The sequence below is a fragment of the Meriones unguiculatus genome, chromosome 1 (genome assembly GCF_030254825.1).
Source record: "Meriones unguiculatus strain TT.TT164.6M chromosome 1, Bangor_MerUng_6.1, whole genome shotgun sequence".
Lineage (NCBI taxonomy): Eukaryota > Metazoa > Chordata > Mammalia > Rodentia > Muridae > Meriones > Meriones unguiculatus.
This window is the reverse complement of record NC_083349.1, coordinates 155,329,584-155,351,288: the sequence shown is the minus strand read 5'-3', so window position 1 is coordinate 155,351,288 and position 21,705 is coordinate 155,329,584. Positions and strand designations below refer to the sequence as shown.

The 21,705-nt window shown below is 47.9% G+C and overlaps 1 protein-coding gene across 1 annotated transcript; it reads right to left on the bottom strand.

Annotated features, from left to right (window-relative positions):
• Positions 1-424: 424 nt before the first annotated feature.
• On the bottom strand, positions 425-20,214 carry Vstm5 (V-set and transmembrane domain containing 5). The gene is made up of 4 exons (XM_021635154.2): positions 19,377-20,214; positions 2,280-2,606; positions 2,051-2,191; positions 425-1,632 (listed from the first exon to the last, which is right to left on the bottom strand). Exons 1-4 carry the CDS (start codon positions 19,462-19,464, stop codon positions 1,589-1,591), a joined length of 600 nt encoding a protein of 199 aa, XP_021490829.1. The 5' UTR covers positions 19,465-20,214; the 3' UTR covers positions 425-1,588.
• Positions 20,215-21,705: the final 1,491 nt, after the last annotated feature.

Below are 21,705 nucleotides of genomic sequence, written 5' to 3'. Positions count from 1 at the left end.
GACCTGAGGAGAAGAGGCAGCCAATGTTTACATTTCCCCCAAGGAAAGGAAAGGAATTTTAGCAACAACTCCTTACCTACCACATGGGAAGTAGAAAAGATACAGGCATTGGGGGCCTGAAAGGAAGGAAGAAAAAAAAATGTTCTAGCACACTTTTACCTTTGTGTGCATGAATCTGCAGCCAAGGCCCTACACACCTCAGCTTCCATCATAGCTGGAGTGGTAGCTTTGATATGCAGATGTGCATAAGAAGCAAGAAGGGAGGGAATGCTTGCTGCCAGAGCTTAGCTGGGAAGAAGACCCATTCAGGTAAACATATGACAACAACCTGAGAGTTTGAAAGCCAAGGCCAACTGAGACCCAACCCCCGAGTTCAGCTGGAGCCCCTATAACCCAGGTCATTGGGGGGAAAAAAACTTTTAGATTGATTTTTAAAATTTTATTTCATGTGCATGAGCACTGTCTTCATGTATGTGTGTGCACCTCGTGCATGCAGTGCCTATGGAGGCCAGAAGAGGGCATCAGATTCCCTGGAACTGGAGAAGGTTATGAGCCACCATGTGAGTGCTTAGAATTGTGTCTGGTTCCTCTGCAGGAGCAGCAAGGGCTCTCAGCTGCTGAGCCCTCTCTAGCCCCATCCCAGGGCATTTTAACCTTTGCTATGCAATGGTGATTGCACTTTCCCGTATAGCTTTCCAGATCCTTCAAGGATTCTCATGCTCTTCTTAATCACTCCTAGAGATATAGACTAATGCTGGCTTCTCCTGATGCCATTTGAGGTAGGTGAAGGTCACATGCCCCTCAGCCCAGGATATGACTGGAGACTTGAAGTGTTGGTGACCAAACAGGATGAAGATGAATGAAGCCTTACAGATTTTCCCTGTTGTGCCACCCATCCAGCTGCTCCTGGCCAACTTAAGCCATGTTTTTCTCACACCAGCCCAGTTTAAGCTACTCAGTTAATTTTGGATGAGGAAGGATGAGAGTGACTTCTGCTCCCTGCGTTCAGAGCTGGTCCGTCAGTGCACTCAGCAGCTCTCCCTGAGGAGCAGTTCACCACCTCATCAGACCGTCTCCCTCCGAGCCTCGGGCTTGCTCATGTCTCTACAGCAGCACTTATGGGATGTAAGACAGGGAGATGGAGGGTGCCGCATTTTGCAGATCAGACGGGAGCACAAAGGAACAGACTGCATGTCCCGATGCTAGCCGCACGTCAGCCCCTCTGTAGATACGCTTTCCTGGAGATGGGTACGTCTCCAGCAGGCCAGTGTGGGACTGTAGCCTGTACTGTAAGTGGCAGCTGGTGCCTGCCTGTGTTAGGGGTGACAGTGACCCTGAAGCCACAGTTCCTGGTGGAAAGGCTCAGTTAAACTTTCCTTGAACTGCATGGAAGTCCTGGAACTGGCTTGTTTAAGGAAGCCATCACCCTCAGCCCCACACAGCTTTCTCATCTTCCAGCTGTCTCATCAGGAAAGGGGTGCAGGCCCAGGCTGCGAGAGGCTACAGCAAGGATTGGCTCCGTTTGTTCCTTCGACTGAAAAATACTGTTTTTCTCTTGAGGTAGCAATGTAATCGGGCACAGTCTTGGCTAACACTCAATATCTTTCATCTCAATCTCCTCAGTGGTGCTTTCTGTGAAGCAAAAAGACAAGTCAAGGGGTTGGGGAGGTGGTTCATTTGGTAACAAGCACAATCATAAAGACCTGGATTTGGAGCCCCAAAACCCGTGTAAGAATTATGGGGCTCGTATCTGCAATCTCAGTGTTTAGGGAGACAGGCAGATTCCAGGAACTCTTGGTCAGCCAGTCTAGCCAATCAGTGATCTCCAGGTCAGAGAGAAACTCTGCCTCAAAAGTAAGGGGTGGAGTGTGCTTGAAGAAGACACTTAATGACTTCTGACTTACACACACACACACACACACACACACACACACACACGACAAAAAGTTGAAAACCTGCCACACAGTAGTTTCTTAGTGTGAGTGAGGTAATGGGTGCCACCTCTGGCCTCAGAAGCATGACGGGATTACCACAAGGCCCAGCGCATTACCTTTGAGTTCGTATCTCCTCCTCCTTTGGAACTTGTATGCACACTGATTGCAAACCCACATGAGGCTGATTAGCACCACAGCCACTGCGGCGAGCAGAGCAAAGAAGACAGCAACAAAGTGGAGGTCTTCGTAGCGGATCTCTGGGTGGGACAGGAAGGAAGGCAAGGTCTCTCAACACTAGAGTCATCCCCCTCTGACCCATGCCTGTGGCGCAGGCACCTCTCTTACCAGACACATGCAGCACAATGGTGCCAGACTGGCTGCTCCCTGGGCGCTCTGTGACAGTGATGACGTAGTAGCCAGAATCCCTCACACCCACACTGAAGAGCTGGATGGAGCCATTGTCAAAGGTGCAGAGCCTGTCTCTGTGGCTTTGGGAGACGTTGGCTGGGGTCCCTGCTTTCCACTCCACGATCTTCTGCACACCCCAGTTGGATGTGTACTTCCACTCAATAGTGGGCACCCCATGGCAGGAGTAGTCCACGGACAGCAGGATATCGTCCTGGACAGTGGCGTTGATGGCTGGCTGTGGAATGTACAGTGACACACCCTGACCTGTAGGGCACACATATGAATCCATTCACTTAACAGTTTCTTCACGAGCCTTTACTGAGCACCTATGGCATGCCGGCTGAAAAGACACAGAGGCTCCTCCAGCTCTGTTGTGTATTCAGCAAGTGGTGGGATACTAGGGACCAAGAAACAGAACAGCCTGGTGTTAGATAATGGCCAGTGCATTGACAACGATAACCGTGAGCAGTGGAGGGGACACACAATGGCTGGGGAAGACTCTCCTGAGGAAATGACATTTGAGCTCAGACCCAGTGGACAAGCGAGAGGAGGTAGCCCTGGTGAAGGAAAATATGAGGGAGATATTTTCGGCACAGTTAAGAGCTCTAGTGCCTGTGTCCTGAGAGTGAGCAGGTTGTGTTTGAGGGTGGCTAGCAAAGGTGGAAGGCAAGGAGCACTGGGTAGGGCTTAGGATTAAAAGCTAGAGAACTGGGCAGGAATCTAGACTGACAGTGTGAGAAACTCAGGGGTCATGGGAACTGCGGAGTGCCATAAGCCTAATGACAATGCTGTCTGCCATGGAGACCAGGGGTCGTTAAGAGTGGAAATAAGAGAGGCCACCAGGTGGTTATTGAAAGGACAGGGTAATTTAGGAATTCTTTGGGAAATATTTGGGACTGAGCATGAATGTCAACTGGATGAGGCAGTAGAGCTGGATAAGACAGCTTTCTGCTGAGTGTGTAAAGGAATAATAGTGCCTAGGTTGTGCACACACGTGTTTTGCCTGTCCTGACTAGATACTGTGCTGTACAGTGCCCAACATGCACCAGGCCCATGCTCTTGAGGCCTCCCATAATCCATTGCCAGTTAATCAGTGCTCGAGCCTCAGGCTCATGATTAAAAAGCCCATCCAGGGTCACTGTGCAGGGCTGAGGTTTACACATGAGCAGCTGACTTCAAAGCTCAAACATTTACATCTAGGCTCAACCTGAAGGCCAGCGGCTGGCTGGAGGGGACAGAATGTGACAGGTGCCTCCCCCGCACAGGAAGGCTAGACATGGGAGAGTGAATGGGGCAGGATGTGGCCTGGAACCCAAGCCTGCCGTGCTGCCTACTTTTATGTCAACTTGACAGAAGCTAGAGTCATTTGGTAAGAGTGAACCAAAATTGAGGAAATTCCCCCACCAGATTCGCCTGTTGGCAAGCCTGGGGGGCATTGATGATTGATGTGGGAGGGCCCAGCCCACTGCGGGTGGTGTCACCTCTGGCCTGGTTCTGGAGTATAGAAGAAAGCAGGCTGAGCAAGCTATGGGCAAGGAAGCCAGAAAGCAGGGCTCCTCTGTGGCCTCTGCCTCAGCTCCGCCTCTAGGTTCCTGCCCTAACTTCCTTCAAAGATGGACTGTGACATGAAGAGTGAGTGAAATAAACCCTTTCCTTCCTAGTCGCTTATGGGCATGCTGTTTCATCAAGGACACTTAGTTCCCACTTTTATTTCCCATTTACCTCTCATCTTCTGGTATTCAGCTGCCCTGGATCCATGCTGTCAGTTGTAGATAACCCTACATGTAATGTTTCCAGACCCTTTCTTTTGTCCTCTGCCATTGATAACAGTATCCGACTTGTACCCGTTTCCTAAGCCTGATGGCCCTGAGGCCTACATGGTAAGAGAGAACTGATTTCCTTCAAGTTGTCCACTGACCTGCACACAGTCCCCTTGGAATGTGTGCATCCCTTTTCCACACAAAATAAGTAGACACGGTGAAAAATCTCAAGGTGGTAATCATGACTTTTTAGAGTGATTCTGCCCAGAAACATTCACTTGCTCCCTTTAATATTGTTTTACAACAAGGAATAAAGATTTGATTCCTGCCTCCACTTCCTGTCACTCGGCTCCCAAGACCCTGGACTCGCCAGAGCAATGGGAGCTATGCAGAGCCTCTTTGGTGGCTGGCGACCAAGGGGTGACTGGAATGTTAGAACTTTGAGCCCATCTTCTAGCCTCCAGGGAGGGAAGAGGCTGAGAGGTAAGCTGTTCCCCAGTGGTCTGTGTGTAGTCATCCATGACCACATGGAGAATCATTTTCAAACCCCCAAGGGCAGTGTTCTGAGAGTTGTAGAGACACACAGGTGCCCACAGGGCAGCTCAGCCGGAATGGGTAAAGTTCTGAAGTCCTCCCACACCTGCAGCCCGTGTAAACGCCCCATGGATGGGAGAATGTGAGGGAGATGTTTTGACATACTCTGTGTGCTGTTTTAGCAAATTAATTGAGTACAAAGAGTGAACCAGGCAGCAGAAAGCATGGGGACAACCTGGGACTTTTCAAAACCAGATTGATTTGTCTTTTCTTTTTGTGTGTATACTGTCTACATATATGTATACGGACCACGTACATATGGTACTGCAGAGGCCACAAAAGGGGTTGGATCCCCTTGGTGCTGAAGTTACAGATGTGAGCTACTATGTGCTTGCTGGCAACTGAACCCTTTTCCTCTGCAAAAGCAGCACATGCTCTTAACAGATGCACCATCTCTCTAGCCCCAGCCCAGGCTTTTGATTGGCATCTGAAGAGGAGGGGAGTCTCAGGGACAGAACCACAAGAAAGTATGTTACAGGCAGCCTGAGACTTCACCTGCGAGCAGGTGTTTTCAGACGCATGCACCATCATTCGCCCTGGAGATTTAGCTTTGGAGTAACACCATTTTCCTAGTACGTGTTAATTTATTTATGGATGTATGTGTGCAGTGTGTGCTATGGTGCATGCATGGAGGCCAGAGGACAACGTCTGGGAGTCAGTTTTCTCCTTTCACCATGTAGGTCCTGAGGACCAAACATTGTCGGTGTTGGTTGCAAGCACCTCTACCCACTGAGCCATCTCTCGAGCCCCACAGATAACACTGCTTCCTAATGTGTATTGTATCTGTGCATCTTTAACGTTCCTGAGATGTTCACAGAATGACCCACTGTGTTCTTACAAGGAATCCACTCACTGCATTTGATCTTTATGCCCTGTTAGTCCTTTTTAACCCGGGAAAGCTTCTCCCCCTTAAAAAAAATGGTGTGAGACTTTCATGGCAATGTTTTGAAAACATTTTACACTAGATTTGTTTGGAAACATGGTAGAACCATTGTGAGAGTGAGATTTTTCCTGTTGCATCAGTCCAGAAGACAAACAGTGAAAGTCTTTCCCACGGCAGGAGGAGCTAAGACCGACAGAGCACCTGGGTTGTGATGCCTGTTCTCTAGAGACCATGTGACCAACTTGTTGGACAACATTGGTGCATTTGGAGGTTTTGGCATCCACAGCTTTACTCCACCTCTGTTAGCTACTTCATAGATGGCTACAGCTGTAAATTCTATTATCCTTCTAAGTTTGCTGCCTGGTACTACTCTGTAAAAAAAAAACAAAAAAAAAATTAAAGATATTTCTCAAGAAGACCTGTCTCAAACAAGACAGAAGGGGCCGATCTCATACATGCAATATGGTGTGCATGTCCCCACAACTTCAGTGTAAAAAGAAAGCTGTTTTTCAAGACTAGCAGAGTGACCTATAATCCCAGAATTTAGGAAGCTGAAACAAAAACATGGGAAATTTCAGGCCCGCCCGAGCTCCATCATGAGTCCCAGACGTGTCTGAGATTCAAGAGGAATGGGGTGTTCTTCTTAGTGTTCCTGTAGATTCACGGGTTTATTTCTTCAAATTGACTCCATCATACTCTGTTCTCATGTAAGATGCCCTACAGTTTAGCTTACACAGTGGGAGCTTCTTCCTGGGTGTTAGATAGATGCTTATTAAAATCTTCTTGTTGATCTTTCAGCACTTTCTTAAACTGATTACATTTTGGTAAGGACCATCATGTCTCAAAGCCAAAGAATGAGAAACATGGATGATTTGGCAGCAAGACACTGGTGAGGAGACCTCTGAAGGTCAGTGGTGAGATTCTGAAATGTAGTGTTAAGGAAACACCCACAGCTACTGGTCTTCTTGAATCCCGTGCTCCACCATTTGCAGTGGCCACATGGCCGTCTTTGGGACAGAAGCCTGGCCTGGTGCTATGCACAGGTGGATCTCAGCCTCCCTAGGTATAAAGGCTCTTTCTGGCCAACCTCTCTTCCAGATGGAAATTCAAAGAGCTCAGCTCCCAGCCTCTGGCAGGTAGGTCTCCCTCAAAGCATGCTGTGCTCTGCTCAAGGCTGTCTTTTCTAAGTCTCAAGGCTCTTCAGGAAGCTGCCCTTTTTCCCAAGCCAGAACAGTGATGCAAGCCACAGGAGTTGTCCAGGGTCCGAGCGCTTCAGCTGCCTCAGAACCATTCTCAGACCAGTGTTAGTTATCCTTTAACAAAGAACACAGGGCAGAGGTCAAGGCTAAATAAGAAAATGAAGGTCAAATTCCAGGTTAGCCGTAGAGGGCCTGATTCCTGTACTCAGCACAACTTGGGACACATGGTGGCTGGTCAATCAATGTCTGTTGAGTCAGTGAATATGAGTGACAGTGAGAAGAGTCAGCTTATCCTTCCAGGAAAGCTGCTGCCTTGTGGTCGGGAGGACTCAGCTTATTTAACAGCCAGTGTGTGGGAGGACAGGAACTGGTATCAACTGTTTGCTTCTGTTACTTATTTGTGTGCATGCGTGTGAGTGTATATGTGTGTGTGTGTGTATATGTGCACGAAAATGTGAGTATGTGTATGTGTGTGCATGTATGCGTGTGTGTGTGTGTAGGTCAGAGGAAGCCTTTTGGGAGTTGATTCTGGGGATCAAGCTCAAGTCATCTAGCTTTCACAAAGTGCTTTTATCTTCTGAGCTGTATCACTAGGATTTCTGTGCTGTATCACTAGCTTTCTATATGTCTATGTATAGATGTTATGTATCTATGAATTTATCTATCATCGATCTACCTATTCATGTATCTTTCTAGTATCTACATATATGTATGTGTGTATGACCAATTACTATTTATTTATTATTTATCATCTATTAATTATTTATCCATATCTGTTTATTTGCTATCATCATTTGTATATCCTTTACTTATAACCTGTCAGTCATCTACCTACTATCATCCATCTATCTGTAAACTATCATTCATCTATTATCTATCAATTTATCATCCATCCTCTCTTTATTTATCATCTATCTACCATCTATTTGTTTATATATCTGTCTATCTATTTATATCCATCCATCTATCTATCATCTATCTATCCTCTATCTATAATCTATCAACCATCTTTCTACTATCATCTATCTATCAATTCTCAATTTATTTATCATATGTCTACCCATCATCTATTTATCTACTTATCCCTCTATCATCTATCAATAAATCAATCAATCTAGCTATCTATTTGCTGTGGGTTGGTCTGGTGCTATGTATTCAAATGCTGGCCCCCAAGATCCAAATGAGCACATTTTTACATACACCAAGTGATGTTGTGTAAATCTTGCTTCGTAGTTTAAAGTTGGTTGATAAATAAAAATAGTGATAAGTTTGTAACTGGGCAGAAGAGCAGTAAGTGGAGCTTAGGTTCATGGCCTTGGGGTCAGATGGGGCCAAAAGTCCAGAAAGAAAGGCAGAGAGGAATCCAGAGAGAAAGAAGTTGTCATGGGGCAGTATGGACCATGAGCATGTGGCCATGAGGGCTGGCCTGATGGAACAGAAGCAGCCTAGGCAGGGACAATTATGGCAAGCAGCTTGGGGTGTGTAGCTGGGAAATAGCAAACTAGCTTAGTAGGTTGATACCTGCCCAGTTACTGTGCTTTAAAGCTTTTATAAATCTAAAAGGTCTCTGTCTCGATTATTTGGGGACTAGCTGGGGTAGAGAAGCCCTCTAGAGTTTAATATACATTCTGCAACATCTATTCACTTGTGTGAGGTAGGGTTCTGCTAGGTGGCTCTGGATGGCCTGGAATTTGCTTTTCACATCTGTCCTTGAACTTGCAGTAATTCCTTTCCCTTTTCCTGCAAGTGCTGGGATTACAGGTGTGTACAACCATGCCAAGGTTTTACACTGGATTGTTTTAAATTATTTATTTCATTTATTTATTTTTATTTTATTTTACTTTTTTGAGGCAAAGTTTTATATTGTCCAAAGTGGCCTTGAACTCTGCCCAGAGTTTATTGACCTGTGCTATTACACCCAGCTTTTTCTTTTCATTTCCACTTAGCCAAAAGCTAAGAAGCATGATTTTTTTTTTCACTTTTCAAATGAGAATCAATAACACACCCAAATAAAGGTGAATTTCCTTGCAGCTGTGCATGGTATGTGACTATCTTATCCTTCATCTTCTTATCTACATTTTCTGTGCCTCTGACCTCTATGATTAGTGATTGCTGTGAGATTAGAAAGATAGCTGGTGACAAATCTGCATTCTACCCTCTGAGCAGCTCTGTGTTTGTTAAGGTCACTTAGTAGTGTGTTGGGAGACCATCAGCCTTTTAGTAGCCTCGGGGTTATAATTTTGAGCATTTTAGCATCCATCACAGGGCCGGGCACCTTGTTGGAGCTTGTTGGAGTGTATTCTGAAGATGAACAAATGATTGCTTACAGATCCTGATTGGCAAACTGTTGATAATTTGAGGCGGCCAAAATAACATAGGTTTAAGCAGCAACTAAAATACTCATGTCCTGGCCAGTTTCTGCCACCCAGGCAAGGCTAGAATTTGGAAGACGCCTTTGTGTGAAGGCAACCAAATACTGGCTGGCCATTTTAATGTGCCAAGAATCATGCTAATGGCTGGCATGCTCACACAGTTTACAGCGTACCTCATGCTCTTGAATGCTCATCAGTGTCTGGTTATGCAGAAACCAAAGTTCAGCTCCTGCAGGAGTTCTCCCCCCCCCCCCCATCTTGCTGATTCATAACCTTGAGAAGTCACCCTAACACTCAGGACAGAGATAAGCATAGGTACAGACTACCAGGCTGCCTCCCTCACCAAAACATACAATTTGCACCCCCAAAAGAAAAATCACTCCAATATGGCAAACCTTCATTGCCTATGAACAGCATCTGTGGGCGCCAGACCCATATCACACACAGTCCAAGGAAACTAAGGGTGGGAAGTTCAATTACCCTGGCCATTATCAGACCGGCACAGAAAAAGAACCTTGATAACACTGCTGTTAGGGGTGTGTACAGAAGTCATACTCCAGCATTACTGGCGATTGTAAACAGGTGAAAGCCTGCTTGGAAAGCCTGTCCCAATACTGTGTTTCTCTCATGGCACCTTTCCATTACCCTACCTCTCACAGCCTGAGTGTCTTTACTTGTGTGACTACCTGACATCTCTCCCCATTTAGATTGTAGCTTAGCCTGCTCCGTCTGTGCTGCACCCCAAGAATCATTCAGAGTATCTAGCACATGGCTGGGAATTCCTGAGCAGTGGCCTCCCAGCTTAATGGGTTGCGAAGCTGGCCTGCAGGCATGGGGTGCGGAATGTTGGACTACACCACGCTGGAATAAGATTGGAGCTCAGGCCCCCATGGGCAGCTCTGGTGTGAACTCCGGGATCCAGCTCGCCTCCCCTGCTGTGTCTGAAATAAACATTGAGCCCTGTGTTTTACATGTGAGTGCAGACATGCCTGCCCCTGCCTCCATGTCTGCTTTCCACAGAACCTCATTTTTTGCAGATGGCAGCCATACCTGGAGATAAGCCCAGCGAGTCCCATCAGGGAAATCAAGGCCTTCAAAGCAGAAGAGTCAGCAGTGGTAGGTTCCAACACCAGCCAACACACTTTGCTATTGTTGTGACTTTGGCCAACTTATGGCTAATCCACAGACTAGGCCTCCGTTCCTCAATGGTTGATGTACTGGCTATCGCCACTTCACAGGCCTGGTGTGTATAGAGGATTCAAAGAAACGTCGCAAATGCCAAAGTTAGCCCAGGACTCCATGCTCCAGTAAGTAAAGAGTAAGTGGTAGGCAGGCGTGTAGGCAGTCCTGCCTACCAGGGTGCCAATAGAAAGACACTTGGCTGTGCACCTCAGGCTGCTGCAAACACACCAGAAAAAAATCTCCATCCCCTATTTTGAGGCAAGGCCTCACTATGCTGCCCCAGCTGGCCTGGAACTCAGAGAGATCATCCAGCCTCTACTGTGATTAAAAGCATACACTACCACGCCCAGCAAAATCCCTATTTGTTTTAAAACAAATAGGCACACTTCTGCCTCTGACCCTGATGAAGACACTAAGCGGCCTTACAGAAGATGTGAGCTGTGTCTTCTCCTGCCAGAGCATGCCTTACTCACAATAATAGGGCCAGGTATGGGAGTGAAGGGATCTGCCAGCTGGAGCAAAGGGAGGAGGCAAAGGGGCCAAAAATGGCAGGCAAGGAACACAGAGATTACACACAGTGCAGAAGACTCCAGTGGAGGATCCAGCTTGACATGACTGCAACCATCTTGGTTACAACCCTGTCCTGCCTATCAGCTCACACTGGCACATGTCTGAAGTCTTATGGAAGGAACAATGCTATTCAGACACTCAGCTAAGTCTGCTCCTTGACACCCAGGCTATCTCTTGACTGACATCTCAGTTTCATAGTTTGCTCTTCTTCTTCTGCTGCTGCTGCTTCTGCTTCTTCTTTTTTGAAAAAACCCATATTTGCCTATGGCTTCCTTCGTCTCCTCCTACCCCTGACTTTCTGAGACAGGGTCTCATGTAGCCCAGACTGTGCTTGAAATCACTATATAGCCAAAGATGACCTTGAACCTCATATCCTCCTGGCTCTCCCTCTGTAGTGCAGAAATTATAGTCATATACCACCATGGCCACTCTAGACTGTGCTGGAGATTGAACCCAGGGCTCTGTATATATTGGGTAGGCACTCTACCAATTCTACATAACCAGCCTGTCTTTGTCTAACTTAGTATATAAATCCTCTACCTCCCAACTTCGGGTTCACAGGTCGTACTACCTGTAGGAGCCTACAGTCCCTGAGACTTAGTAAGTTGTCTTCCGTGCTGCAGTCCTGGCTTTTAGCTTGGCCTCCAGGCACCTTTCCCCTTTGGAAGCTGGTTCTTGCACAGCACTTTTTGCTTTAGTATTCAGCTGTGTTGGCTGCCTAAACCCTAAAGGAGTGACTGTGCACAAAGCTCTTCACCTCTCTCAGCTGTTTCCTCCTTGTTTATAATTATGGATCTTTATGGCTTGGCAGTCAGTGAGTCAAGACAAAACAAAACAAACCCAAAAACTGCTTTGTGGGGAAGGAACAATTGCTCCCAAGGGCATGGGGCTTCTTTGCCCTTCACCCAGGGTTGCTCTGATGCCACCCACGACACTCAAGTAACATGGGTGTTAGGCTCATTCTCTGGTGGATTAAAAAACATGTTCCCAGACTTCACCAGAACTAGCTTGAAGATGTGGAGCAGTGAGTGAGCACAGACACAGCAAGGGCTGGTGGGAGTCACAGGCCACAGTGAAGAGGTTCTCCCAGACTTGGGCCTTACCCAGAGTTCCACCCCACTTGTCTGCCTGTTACAGTTTAAATGGCATCCCTGAGATATGATGGTGTTCTAGCCTGTCTCTGTAGGTGATCTTTGGAGACTGTGTCTTTACAGAGGCCATCAAGTTAAAATGCAGTAATCTGAGTGGGCTCGGTTGGCCTGGACACAATTGACACAGTGTCTTTTTAAAAAGAGGGATTTGGACCCAGAGAGATAGCTCCATGTGCAGGCAAGTGAAGGCACAAGGTGGTATGTGCACAAGGCAAGGAACACTGGAAAACCAGAGATTGCCAGCAACCTACAGAAGGTGAGAGAGGCCTAGAACAGAGTTCTACACAGCTTAACTGCCCCTCATCTCTGAGTGCCATTCAGAATGACCTGGGTAAGTGGTTCAGCTGTGGGAGGTGGGCAGGATGCCGAATGTCTCCAGGAGTCATGATCCTGGGTATTCAGTTTCCCAAGGGCAAATTGCCTTGACTCTGGAAGGCCTCAGTGCTGGTTCTGATTTTCTTTTCCACCTCCGCCTTCTATGATTCCTTCTCACCCTCAACTCCAATCACCCCAAACTATGAGCCACTCCCCAGTGGCTTTGTCTCTTTATTCTCAGCTCAACTCGTCCCCTCCCCGGTCTTAAGGTCATTCTTTCCCTTCAAGGACTGTGTTAAATATCAGCTGCTCTGTCTGCCAGGCCAGTTCACAGAGGCTGCTGAACTGAATTGAACTTTAACCCTGTCATATCAAGAGTTGTTGCCTTTCAGGTCAGGCCACACCTGCAGCAGCCTTTCTCCAGGTGCAGGTGTGGGGAGCTGACAGGAAACGCCTGCTGTAACCTTGCAGACCATCCCTCTTCCCCTACCATCTGGGAACCAAAGGCGACCCAGCCAGATACACATGCTGTAGGCTACTTATCAAACATTATGTATGGGGCAGCGCCTGGCCCAGACCCTCAAACCAGTAATTCTGACAGCTCATTTTGTCCAATGGGAAATGGAAGCCTCTCTTGGTTTGGAGCATTGGCATTTTTTCTGTCACATTCAATAACTCCCCTAATATACCGTATATCCTGAAGGATAATTTCTTTCAGCACCTCCATCTCAAACCTCTACAATGTGTCTAACTCATCTAATGAAAAGAAGACAAATTCTAGCTCAAGAATTCTTCTAAAATCTCATCACAAAGGATGTCCAAGGCTGGATGATAGGGAAAGAAGAGATGATGGCGTTCTGCTTCCAGGCATTGGCTTGAGCCTAGAGTAGAATTCTTTATTAATATAAGGTTATCCGTAGAGATGGGCAGACAAGCTTCATGTTCGGTCCCCTCACAGTGCTTAGTGTCCATGGCTCTCTACCTCTCATTCTTTAGTGCTAGAGTTTATTCCAACAACTTCCACCCAGGATCCATGACCTCCCCAAGCTCCAGTTTCCTGACTGGCAGGGTGTTGATCAGAGAGGAAGTGGATTAGGCTCACTGGGGACTGGGCTGGTGCTTGGCAAATCTGAGGCTCCCTGGACTTGGGTCCCTGAGAAAACGGCATCAAGAAAGGAACATATGTGCATTGTTGTTTAATGACAACATACATATGAGAGAAGAGTGATTGGCAAGTGATGTTTTCCCATGATGGATATACAGAGCTGGGAAGGTATCAAGGAGCCCTGTAGGCAACAGGAGACTGACACACAGGACCATAAAGTATCATATAGCTACAGAGTGATCTCCTTTGCACTGGCCTTGGCCCAGGAGGCTCCCCATAATTCCTGTAGCCCAAATTTTCTCTGATTCTGTACTTACTCAGCCTTCAAGGCTTCCTCTTTAAGGCAATCCTCCCTACTCCAAACTGAGCCCCAGTCTCAATGCCCAGGGCTGGTGACATAACCCACCCTCTTGGCATTAGACTTTCCCAGGAGATCCCTCAGAATCTCCAGCACCAGATGGCCAGTCACAGAAAATGTTCAAGAACTTCAGAGACAGGTGAGACCAAAGCAGAGTTGACTTGTTCCATACCCTAAGCCCCGTAGGAAAGCTTTTGTAAGTCTGTGTGGCTGAAACATACAATAAGCAAGACATAATGGTGGACATTCTGAGAAATGAAGAAACGAAGGGAGGAGACACCTGGGTACTTCTTGGCCAGCTCTTCCCGTAGGACCAGACTAATGGACGTTGTCTAGGAGAGATGTGCTCTGCCTGGCCACACTTCAGCAGGAGAAGCTCAAAGACAGAACCATACAGTCTGGTCCCTGTCCTCAGCAATTCTGATTTTCCTGGGCTGGGGCAGGGCATAGGCACCAGTCTTTCTTTTGAAAAATACTTATTTGTTTTATTGTATTTTGCATGTGTGACTGTTTTGCTGTGTATGCATCACATGTGTACCTGGTGCCCACAGAAGTCAGAAGAGGCCGTTAGATTTCCTTAAAACTTGAGTTATGGGTGATTATGAGCTACCATGTAGGTGCTGGGAATTGAACCTCTGGAAGAGCAACTAGTATTCTTAGGAGTCACCAAAAGTCATTCTACCCCTGAGCCACCCCCCAGAGTTTATTTTTGTTTGCTTTTGCACCTGCCTGTGTAAGCAGGTTCAAATGTGCAGCTATTTGAAAAGCACGGAGCTCCCTGTCCTTGTCCTGTGAACTCAGGGCCTACAAGGCTGTGACTGGCCCTGAGCCTCTGAAACTCCTCTCTGGGGATTCTCCACAGCAGGGCTTCTCTAGCTCAGCACAGCGCAGGCTCGAGCTACACCCCCCTACCCCCGTGGCACTCCTCAGCAGGCAGAAAAGTGGGCATTCATTCTCAACTGGCTGGACATGTGGACAAGAAATGTCTTGTTGCTTCCTTTCTGATCTATTTTGTCATCTCTGTGTCTCCTGAATCCACAGAGTTGACCGACATCCAGCAGGCTAAGGAATCGGTTATGAGAAAGTCATTTTGAAACTCTGAGCTTGTCAATTCTCCATCTTCCTACTCCTGTCTTAGCTATCTATGTAAACACAGGCATAAACCACGTTACTATGGACCACATATATGATTGTGACCCATGAGAGTTTATCTCCTGGTGACAGCAGAGATACCTTGGTTTCCGTGAGCACCCTCCAAGATGTTCTCATCACACCGAGATCAGCTGCTAATGCAAGTCTCATGGTGTATCCCCACCTTAAAGCTATGCCCATTCTTTTACCCCCAGTCCTACTATCCAGGAGAAAACCCAGGTCCAGGGCATCTACAGGGGAGGACCCTCGTCCTGGCCTTCAGACCATCATCATCTTGCTGTCCCAACATACAGAGAAAAGGTAGATTCTCATCTTTTTTTGTGAGGACCCTCCATTTCTGGTCTCCCAAACTCATACCCATTCTACGTTAAAACAAAACATTTATTTTATCTCAGTAGCTTGAAAGCCTGAACACATTCTGGAATCAACTCTAAAGTTAACTTTGAAGTCTTACTTAAAAGTCCTCCAAGGCAGAGGTGGTGAGGTACCAGGGACCATCCTGAAGCGAGGTTCTTTTTGGCTGTGCAGTGGGAACCACAGAAGCAACAAATTCCAAAACAGTGACGTGGCCACCACTGCATGGGGCACAGACTGTCATTTTATTAGAAAGAACCTGAAGGGAAGACAGGGGCGGTGGGTTCCAAGCTTAGTAAGACACACTGCCAAGACTAGATTCTTCGGTTGGCTGTTCTGCCTTCAGGCACACTAGGTGACCCCTGATGTCCTTCCAGGTGGCCTGTGTCCACTGTCTGAGCAGTTGACACTGAAACAATGTCCCCCTCCTCTCTCTTTTGTGTCAAGGCAGCCCTGATAACCTCTTAGTCAGTCTTGCTTACTTTCCTGATTGGAAGAACATGTCTACAGTTGCATAGTTCCTGGAGTCAGTCAAGAAGGATGGTAACCATCCACTTTCTTCCTTCTTTTGGTCCTGGCCCCTTCAGTTCAGATTGGCAATGCTTCTGCGGGGGGTGGCTGATTAATGCATCAGTTCACACCCATACTTATCAAGGCTGCTCACCACACCTTTCTGTTCTCTTCCTAATATACCTTTATTATTATTATTATTATTATTATTATTATTATTATTATTTTACACTACAGGCAGGTTACAGCCAAATCTTTAGGATCTGGCTTGTTTGTTTAGTTATCCAACTTTTTTTTTTTTTTTTTTTTTTTTTTTTTGAGACATGGTTTCACTATGTAGTCCTACTAGGCCTAGAACTCTCGATATATGCCAGGGTGACCCTGAACTCCTAAGTGCTGAGATCAAAGGTATGCACCACCACACCCAGCTCAATTCATTATTCCCGCTTGGATTTGCTATAAGAGGCCAGGAGGAACCAAGCCCCCTTTTCAACACTCTGCTTAAAAATGTCCTCAGCTAAATAACCAACGGCATCACCAGTGACTTCTACCTTCCTCAAAACGCTGACACACAAAGGCGGCTCAGCTTGGATCTTTGCTGCTTTACATGAATTCTCTCTCCGTTGTCCAAGAATGCTCCTCACCTGAACTTCCCTTCCAAACCACAATTCTAGAATATGCCTCTAAACTTCTCCAGCCTCCACCCAGTAACCCGGTTCCACAATGACATTCACATATTTAGATGTTTGTCTCAGTAACTCTCCACTTCTCGATACAATTTCTCTAGCTTGAGCTGTTAAGATTCTGTGGACTGGCTGAATGAAGCAACAGGTATTTATTTTCCCCTCAGTTTTGGAGGGCAGGAAGTGCAAGATACTGGGTATTTAATGCAGTCACATTTTATTTTATTTTAATTTATTTGAAAAGTACTTTTTCATCTATTATTTACCTTTGTGCATATTATTTATATGGGTGTGTGTGTGCCATGGGGGCTGTGTGGCAGTCACAGTTTTCTCTTTTCACCTTGTGAATCCCAGTGATCAAACTCAAGTCTCCAAAAAGGTGAAAAGTACCTTTATCTGCTGAGCTGTCTCACTGGCAATTTCTAGTTTGGCAGGTACCTTCTTTTTGGCTAATTAAATTCCTCACTGTGTTCTCACCAGCAGAGGAAGAGTTGTGATCTCTCTCTTTGATAAGGGGGCTAATCTCACCACAGCGGTTCTACCTTTCCCTCAAGGGCCCTTCCTCCGATATCACACTAGAGGTTTCAACCCATGCATTTCGGGCCATCTATTTAGCCTGTATATGTAACACCACATTTATAGAGAAAAGGCTTCCATATACAGGAGTTTTGTCTTTGGGGGAATGTTTTAACACAGGCTTTTTGGAATGAAGCTTTTCTCTTACTTTCTTCTTTTTTATTTTATTTTTAATTATACTTTATTTACTTTGTATCCCCCCTCTAGTTCCCTCCCTCCTCCCCTCCCAATCCCTCCCTTCCTTTCCCTTCTCCACAAACTCCCCTCCCCAAGTCCACTGGTAGGGGGGGTTCTTTTTCTTCCTTCTGATCCTAGTCTGTTAGGTCTCATCAGGAGTGGCTGCATTGTCTTCCTCTGTGGCCTGGTAAGGCTGCTCCCCCTTCAGGGGGAGGTGATCAAAGAGCAGACCAATCAGTTCATGTCAGAAGCAGTCCCTGTTCCCATTACTATGGAACCAAGTACCATGCATGGCAGTTCAGTGTCACTTTCTTCTTTTACATTGTCTTCCTTCCTTCCTTCCTTCCTTCCTTCCTTCCTTCCTCCCTTCTTTCCTCTCTCTTTCTCTTTCTTTCTCTCTTTTCTTTCTTTCTTTCTTTCTCTCTCTCTTTTTCTTTCTTTCTCTCTTTCTCTTTCTTTCTTTTCTCTCTTCTTTCTTTCTCTCTCTCTCCTTCCTTCTTTTCTTTCTTCTTTCTTTCTTTTTCTTCTTACAGGACCTTGTCCACTCTAGAAAAGGGCTCTGCCATTGAGCTATATCTCAGCCCTGGACTGAAGCTTTTAGTAGCAGCTGAGGAGGCAGAAGATGCTCGGACCTGGTGAGAAGCAGACAGGCCTACCTAGCTGCACTGCTAGGGCTGGCCTCCAGGACAGGCCTCATCCAGGCAGGTTCACATGCACTTATCATTTGAAAAGACTGGCTCCTGGTTAGCATGGGGCAAATGCTAGGGATGAGAACGGACAGGACCAGCCTTCCTGAAGCTGACAGCCAGGCAGGAGACAGTCCCCAGGTGATGCAAACTTTCACCTGTTCTTCAGGCGTACATGCCTGGAACATCCCGAATTCCCTCTGTCACACTGTCATGGTGGCTCCTAGCCAACTGCTAGGTCCAGGTAAGCTATTTCCTTTGGATAGAGTGCTCTGGTTTTTCAAATCTGAGGTCTGAGTGTTTCCAGAAGGCAGCACCTACCTCCTCCAAAGGCAACCCCTGTATGTACTATGGCCTGCTTCCTGCAGGGAGAAGATAGGGTCTGGACACTACCTCCTTAACATCACAGGCATATGTACCAGGAGCAAGGATGGGGATTAGAAACGAGTGTTTGGGGGCGTGGAAAACAATGGGAAAGGTCACTGCCAAGATTCCTACCTGCTGGACTAACAACCGCCTACACCCTGCTCTCCAGCTGTGGAAGCAACAGCTGCCACCAACCCCCATCCCAGTCTCACAGAGTCTTGCAAAGGCCGATGCTGCTCTCCCGGAAGACCTAGAGGCTGCTCGAGCCCTGGCTTCACAACACACCGGGTAGGTAGTCGGTCACCTTTTCCAGGCAGCATGGCCTTCCTGTGCCTCAGTGTCAGCACACAGAACACAGAGAAAAGGGGCTCTCTGGTTTACAAGGCTGTTCTGAAGACTAACCGGTTAGGAAGCTTGTGGAGCCCAAGAATCTATGAACAAAAGCCCCCTCAACTCCCGTCTCTCCGTGATGGTCCTCTCTAAGCCTCCGCTGACTGAGCTGTAGGGGGGAATGGTAATAATGCTAGTCCTTGAACAAGAAAATAAAATCGCTACATTCCGACTCTCCAGGGCTTCTAGTGCTGGCTCAGCGGGTACCTTCTCTGGTCTCATGCTCCGATGAACCCCGGGACCTCTTTTCCTGCGCCCCGGGCTACCTGCAAGTCGGCTGCTTGTTAAGGGAGGCCCATTGGAACCAGAAAACTCACAGGGGGGCCTACCACCAGAGCCCTGGTCATTTCCAGAAAGAAAGTAGAAATTGCTGCCCAGGAGGCCAGCCCGGCAGGGACTTATCTCCAGGCCGGCTTCCTGCTCCGAAAACAGCAGCAGCAGCAGCGGCGGCGGCCCAGGGCGCTTAAGGAGCTGGCTCGGCCAAGGACTCTCCAGCCGCGCCCCGCCAGCGTGGAGGCTGTGAAGTTACCCTAGCCCGCATCCCCGCGGCAGCGGCACCGTGCCGGCGTCGGAAGGGTGGCCTGGTCCGGCGACACTGTTCCCACTCGCCGTGTCGCTCCCACCTGCGGGGTCTGCCGGTCAGGTACTTACTCTGCAGACAGCGGGCGGTAGCCACCCAGAGCGTGAGCAGCCCCAGTGGGATGCCGCGGGTCCTTCTCCCGCACCACGGCGGCCTCATGAGCGAGCCCCCGGCTGTGTTGGCCTCTCATGGGCCTCAGGGAGGCGGCCCGGCCCACTGCTCGCCCTCTGTGTCCCGCAGCGCGCCAGACTGGCCTCCCTAGCTTCAGCTCAGCTGCTCTGCAGGTCCCGGCTCCTGCAGCTGCTCTGCTAGAGGCAGATGAGCAGGTTGTACTCTGGTTGAACCAGTTCCCAGGAGAGAGGGAAGAAAGGAGGAAGGGAAGAGGGAGGGAGGAGTGAGAGAAGGAAGGACTATGAATACGGAAAGATATGGGATAATGGGAAGGTACTCACTCAGAGGCACTAATGGCAAATAATGAGCAATTTCCTGAGGGTCACACCCACTGTATCAATTCAAGGTTCAGAGCAGGGAGGTGGCTAGGAGTGAGGGCTAGTGCTAGCTGCTGCCCAAGGACCCAAAGAGAATCTGAGGGCTTCATGGGCAAGGGGGAGGCTTTCAGGAAAGCCAAGTGACAGCCTGGGGTGTGAGGAGGGATGGACAGGGAGACTCAGGCTGACTCTGGATGGGAGGAGAATGGCTAGCTCATGCTGTCCATCCAGGAAAGGGCTCCGAAAGCTGCTTACTGCACAGGATCTGCTTAATGCACAGGGCATTTCGGTCCCTCACAGGGCAGTGGGGGAATGATGCCTGAGCTATGCTAGAGATAAAAGGACTGGTTTGGAAAGCCCCCAGAGGTGAGCCATACCTGTAATCCCAGCATTCTGGAAGCCACAGGAGTGACTAGGAATCCTAGCACGGGGTGGGGAATGGAAACCACGATCAACCGTCCTGTAGTCTGCCCACTACTGTTAAACAAAGAACCAGGGTGCTGTAGTGTTCAGAGTAACCGCCCTCCAAGGGGTTGTGCAGGAGTATGGAGCCGCAGAAGATGGGGGAATTAACACAGGCTTGAGCTGGTTGTGCCCTTCCTGTCCACTCTGTCAGAACCTAGATTTCTTCACACACACCCTTGCAGTACAAACGAGTGCCAGTGATAACTTAAAAGGGAAGCCTGCTTGGCGGTCTCTGGAGAAGGTTTTGCTTTCCTGGTAGAAGGGACAGAAAAGGTCATGGCTCCCCGTTGTGTAGCCGTTTCCTTCAGATTGAGGCACTGTTTCCTGAGAGGAGGAGGGGGCTCACGAAGCACAGGCAACTTGTAAGAGTCAGGGTACGAGGGAACTTACAAAACTCTTGAATTATACATGCAGTTAACAACTGTGGGGAAAGGAGAGTGCTCCGTGGAGCCGAAAATAAGTTGTACAGGAACCGCCAATGGCTGTAAGACAGCTGCTTGAATCATCCACGCTCCTGACCGTTGCGAATGTAACTTTAATAAACTCATTGGTTCAGCAACCAGAACTTGGAATCCGTTCTTTCTGGTCCATGGTAGATAGAAGTGGTCTCTCCAGGAAAAGCCACACAGCTCTGTTTCTGCCCTGAAGACATTCCTTCTCCCTAGATCTGTGGCCCCTGACATACTTCCTGAAGAGTCAAGTGAGGACAAATCTCTCTAAGAAAGGATGGAGGACCAGAAAGCAGGAAGTGCCCAGGGGACTGTGGTGTAGCGTGCCCTCCCAGGAGACCATGGAATGTAGCACACCTCCTATGTTCTTCTTGCTCTTTGGGGTTCTTTGTTAATTCCACATGGTGTTGGCTCTTTCCTCACTGCTGTGACAAAGCAGCGTAGTGGAGAGAAGGTTTGTTTTGGCTCATGGTTCCAGGGTACAGACATGGTGGCAGGAGCTTGAGGAGGAAGCCAAGACTCAGAGCAGAACAAACGCTGGAGCCCTGCTTGCTTTCTCCTTCATGTTCAGTCTGTGGGATGGTGACACCCAAAGTTAAGGTGGGTCTTCCTACCCCTGTTAACCGAATCTAGATAATCTCTCACATGCATGCCAAGTGGGTTCTCTCCTAGGTGATTCTAGAACCATCGAGTTGATAATTTTAACCACCACGTGGGCGCTCTGATGAGAGTAACTGCAGTGGTTTACTGTGGGCTGCAGTCAGGAAGGGATGTGACCAGGCCACCCACTCAGTGTCCTCTTCACCAGCCAGTGTGACTTACAGATGGGAAGATGAGTTCATGAGGAAACTTCTCTGAGAGTGACATGTAGCTATTACTAAGCTTGCTAAAGCAGAGGGCACAAACCTGGGGTATGAGCACCCCACTCCTGTCACACGAGAGGTCCTGGACTAAGACTGACACTAAGTCGGGCATGGTGATGCAATCAAGAAGTCAAG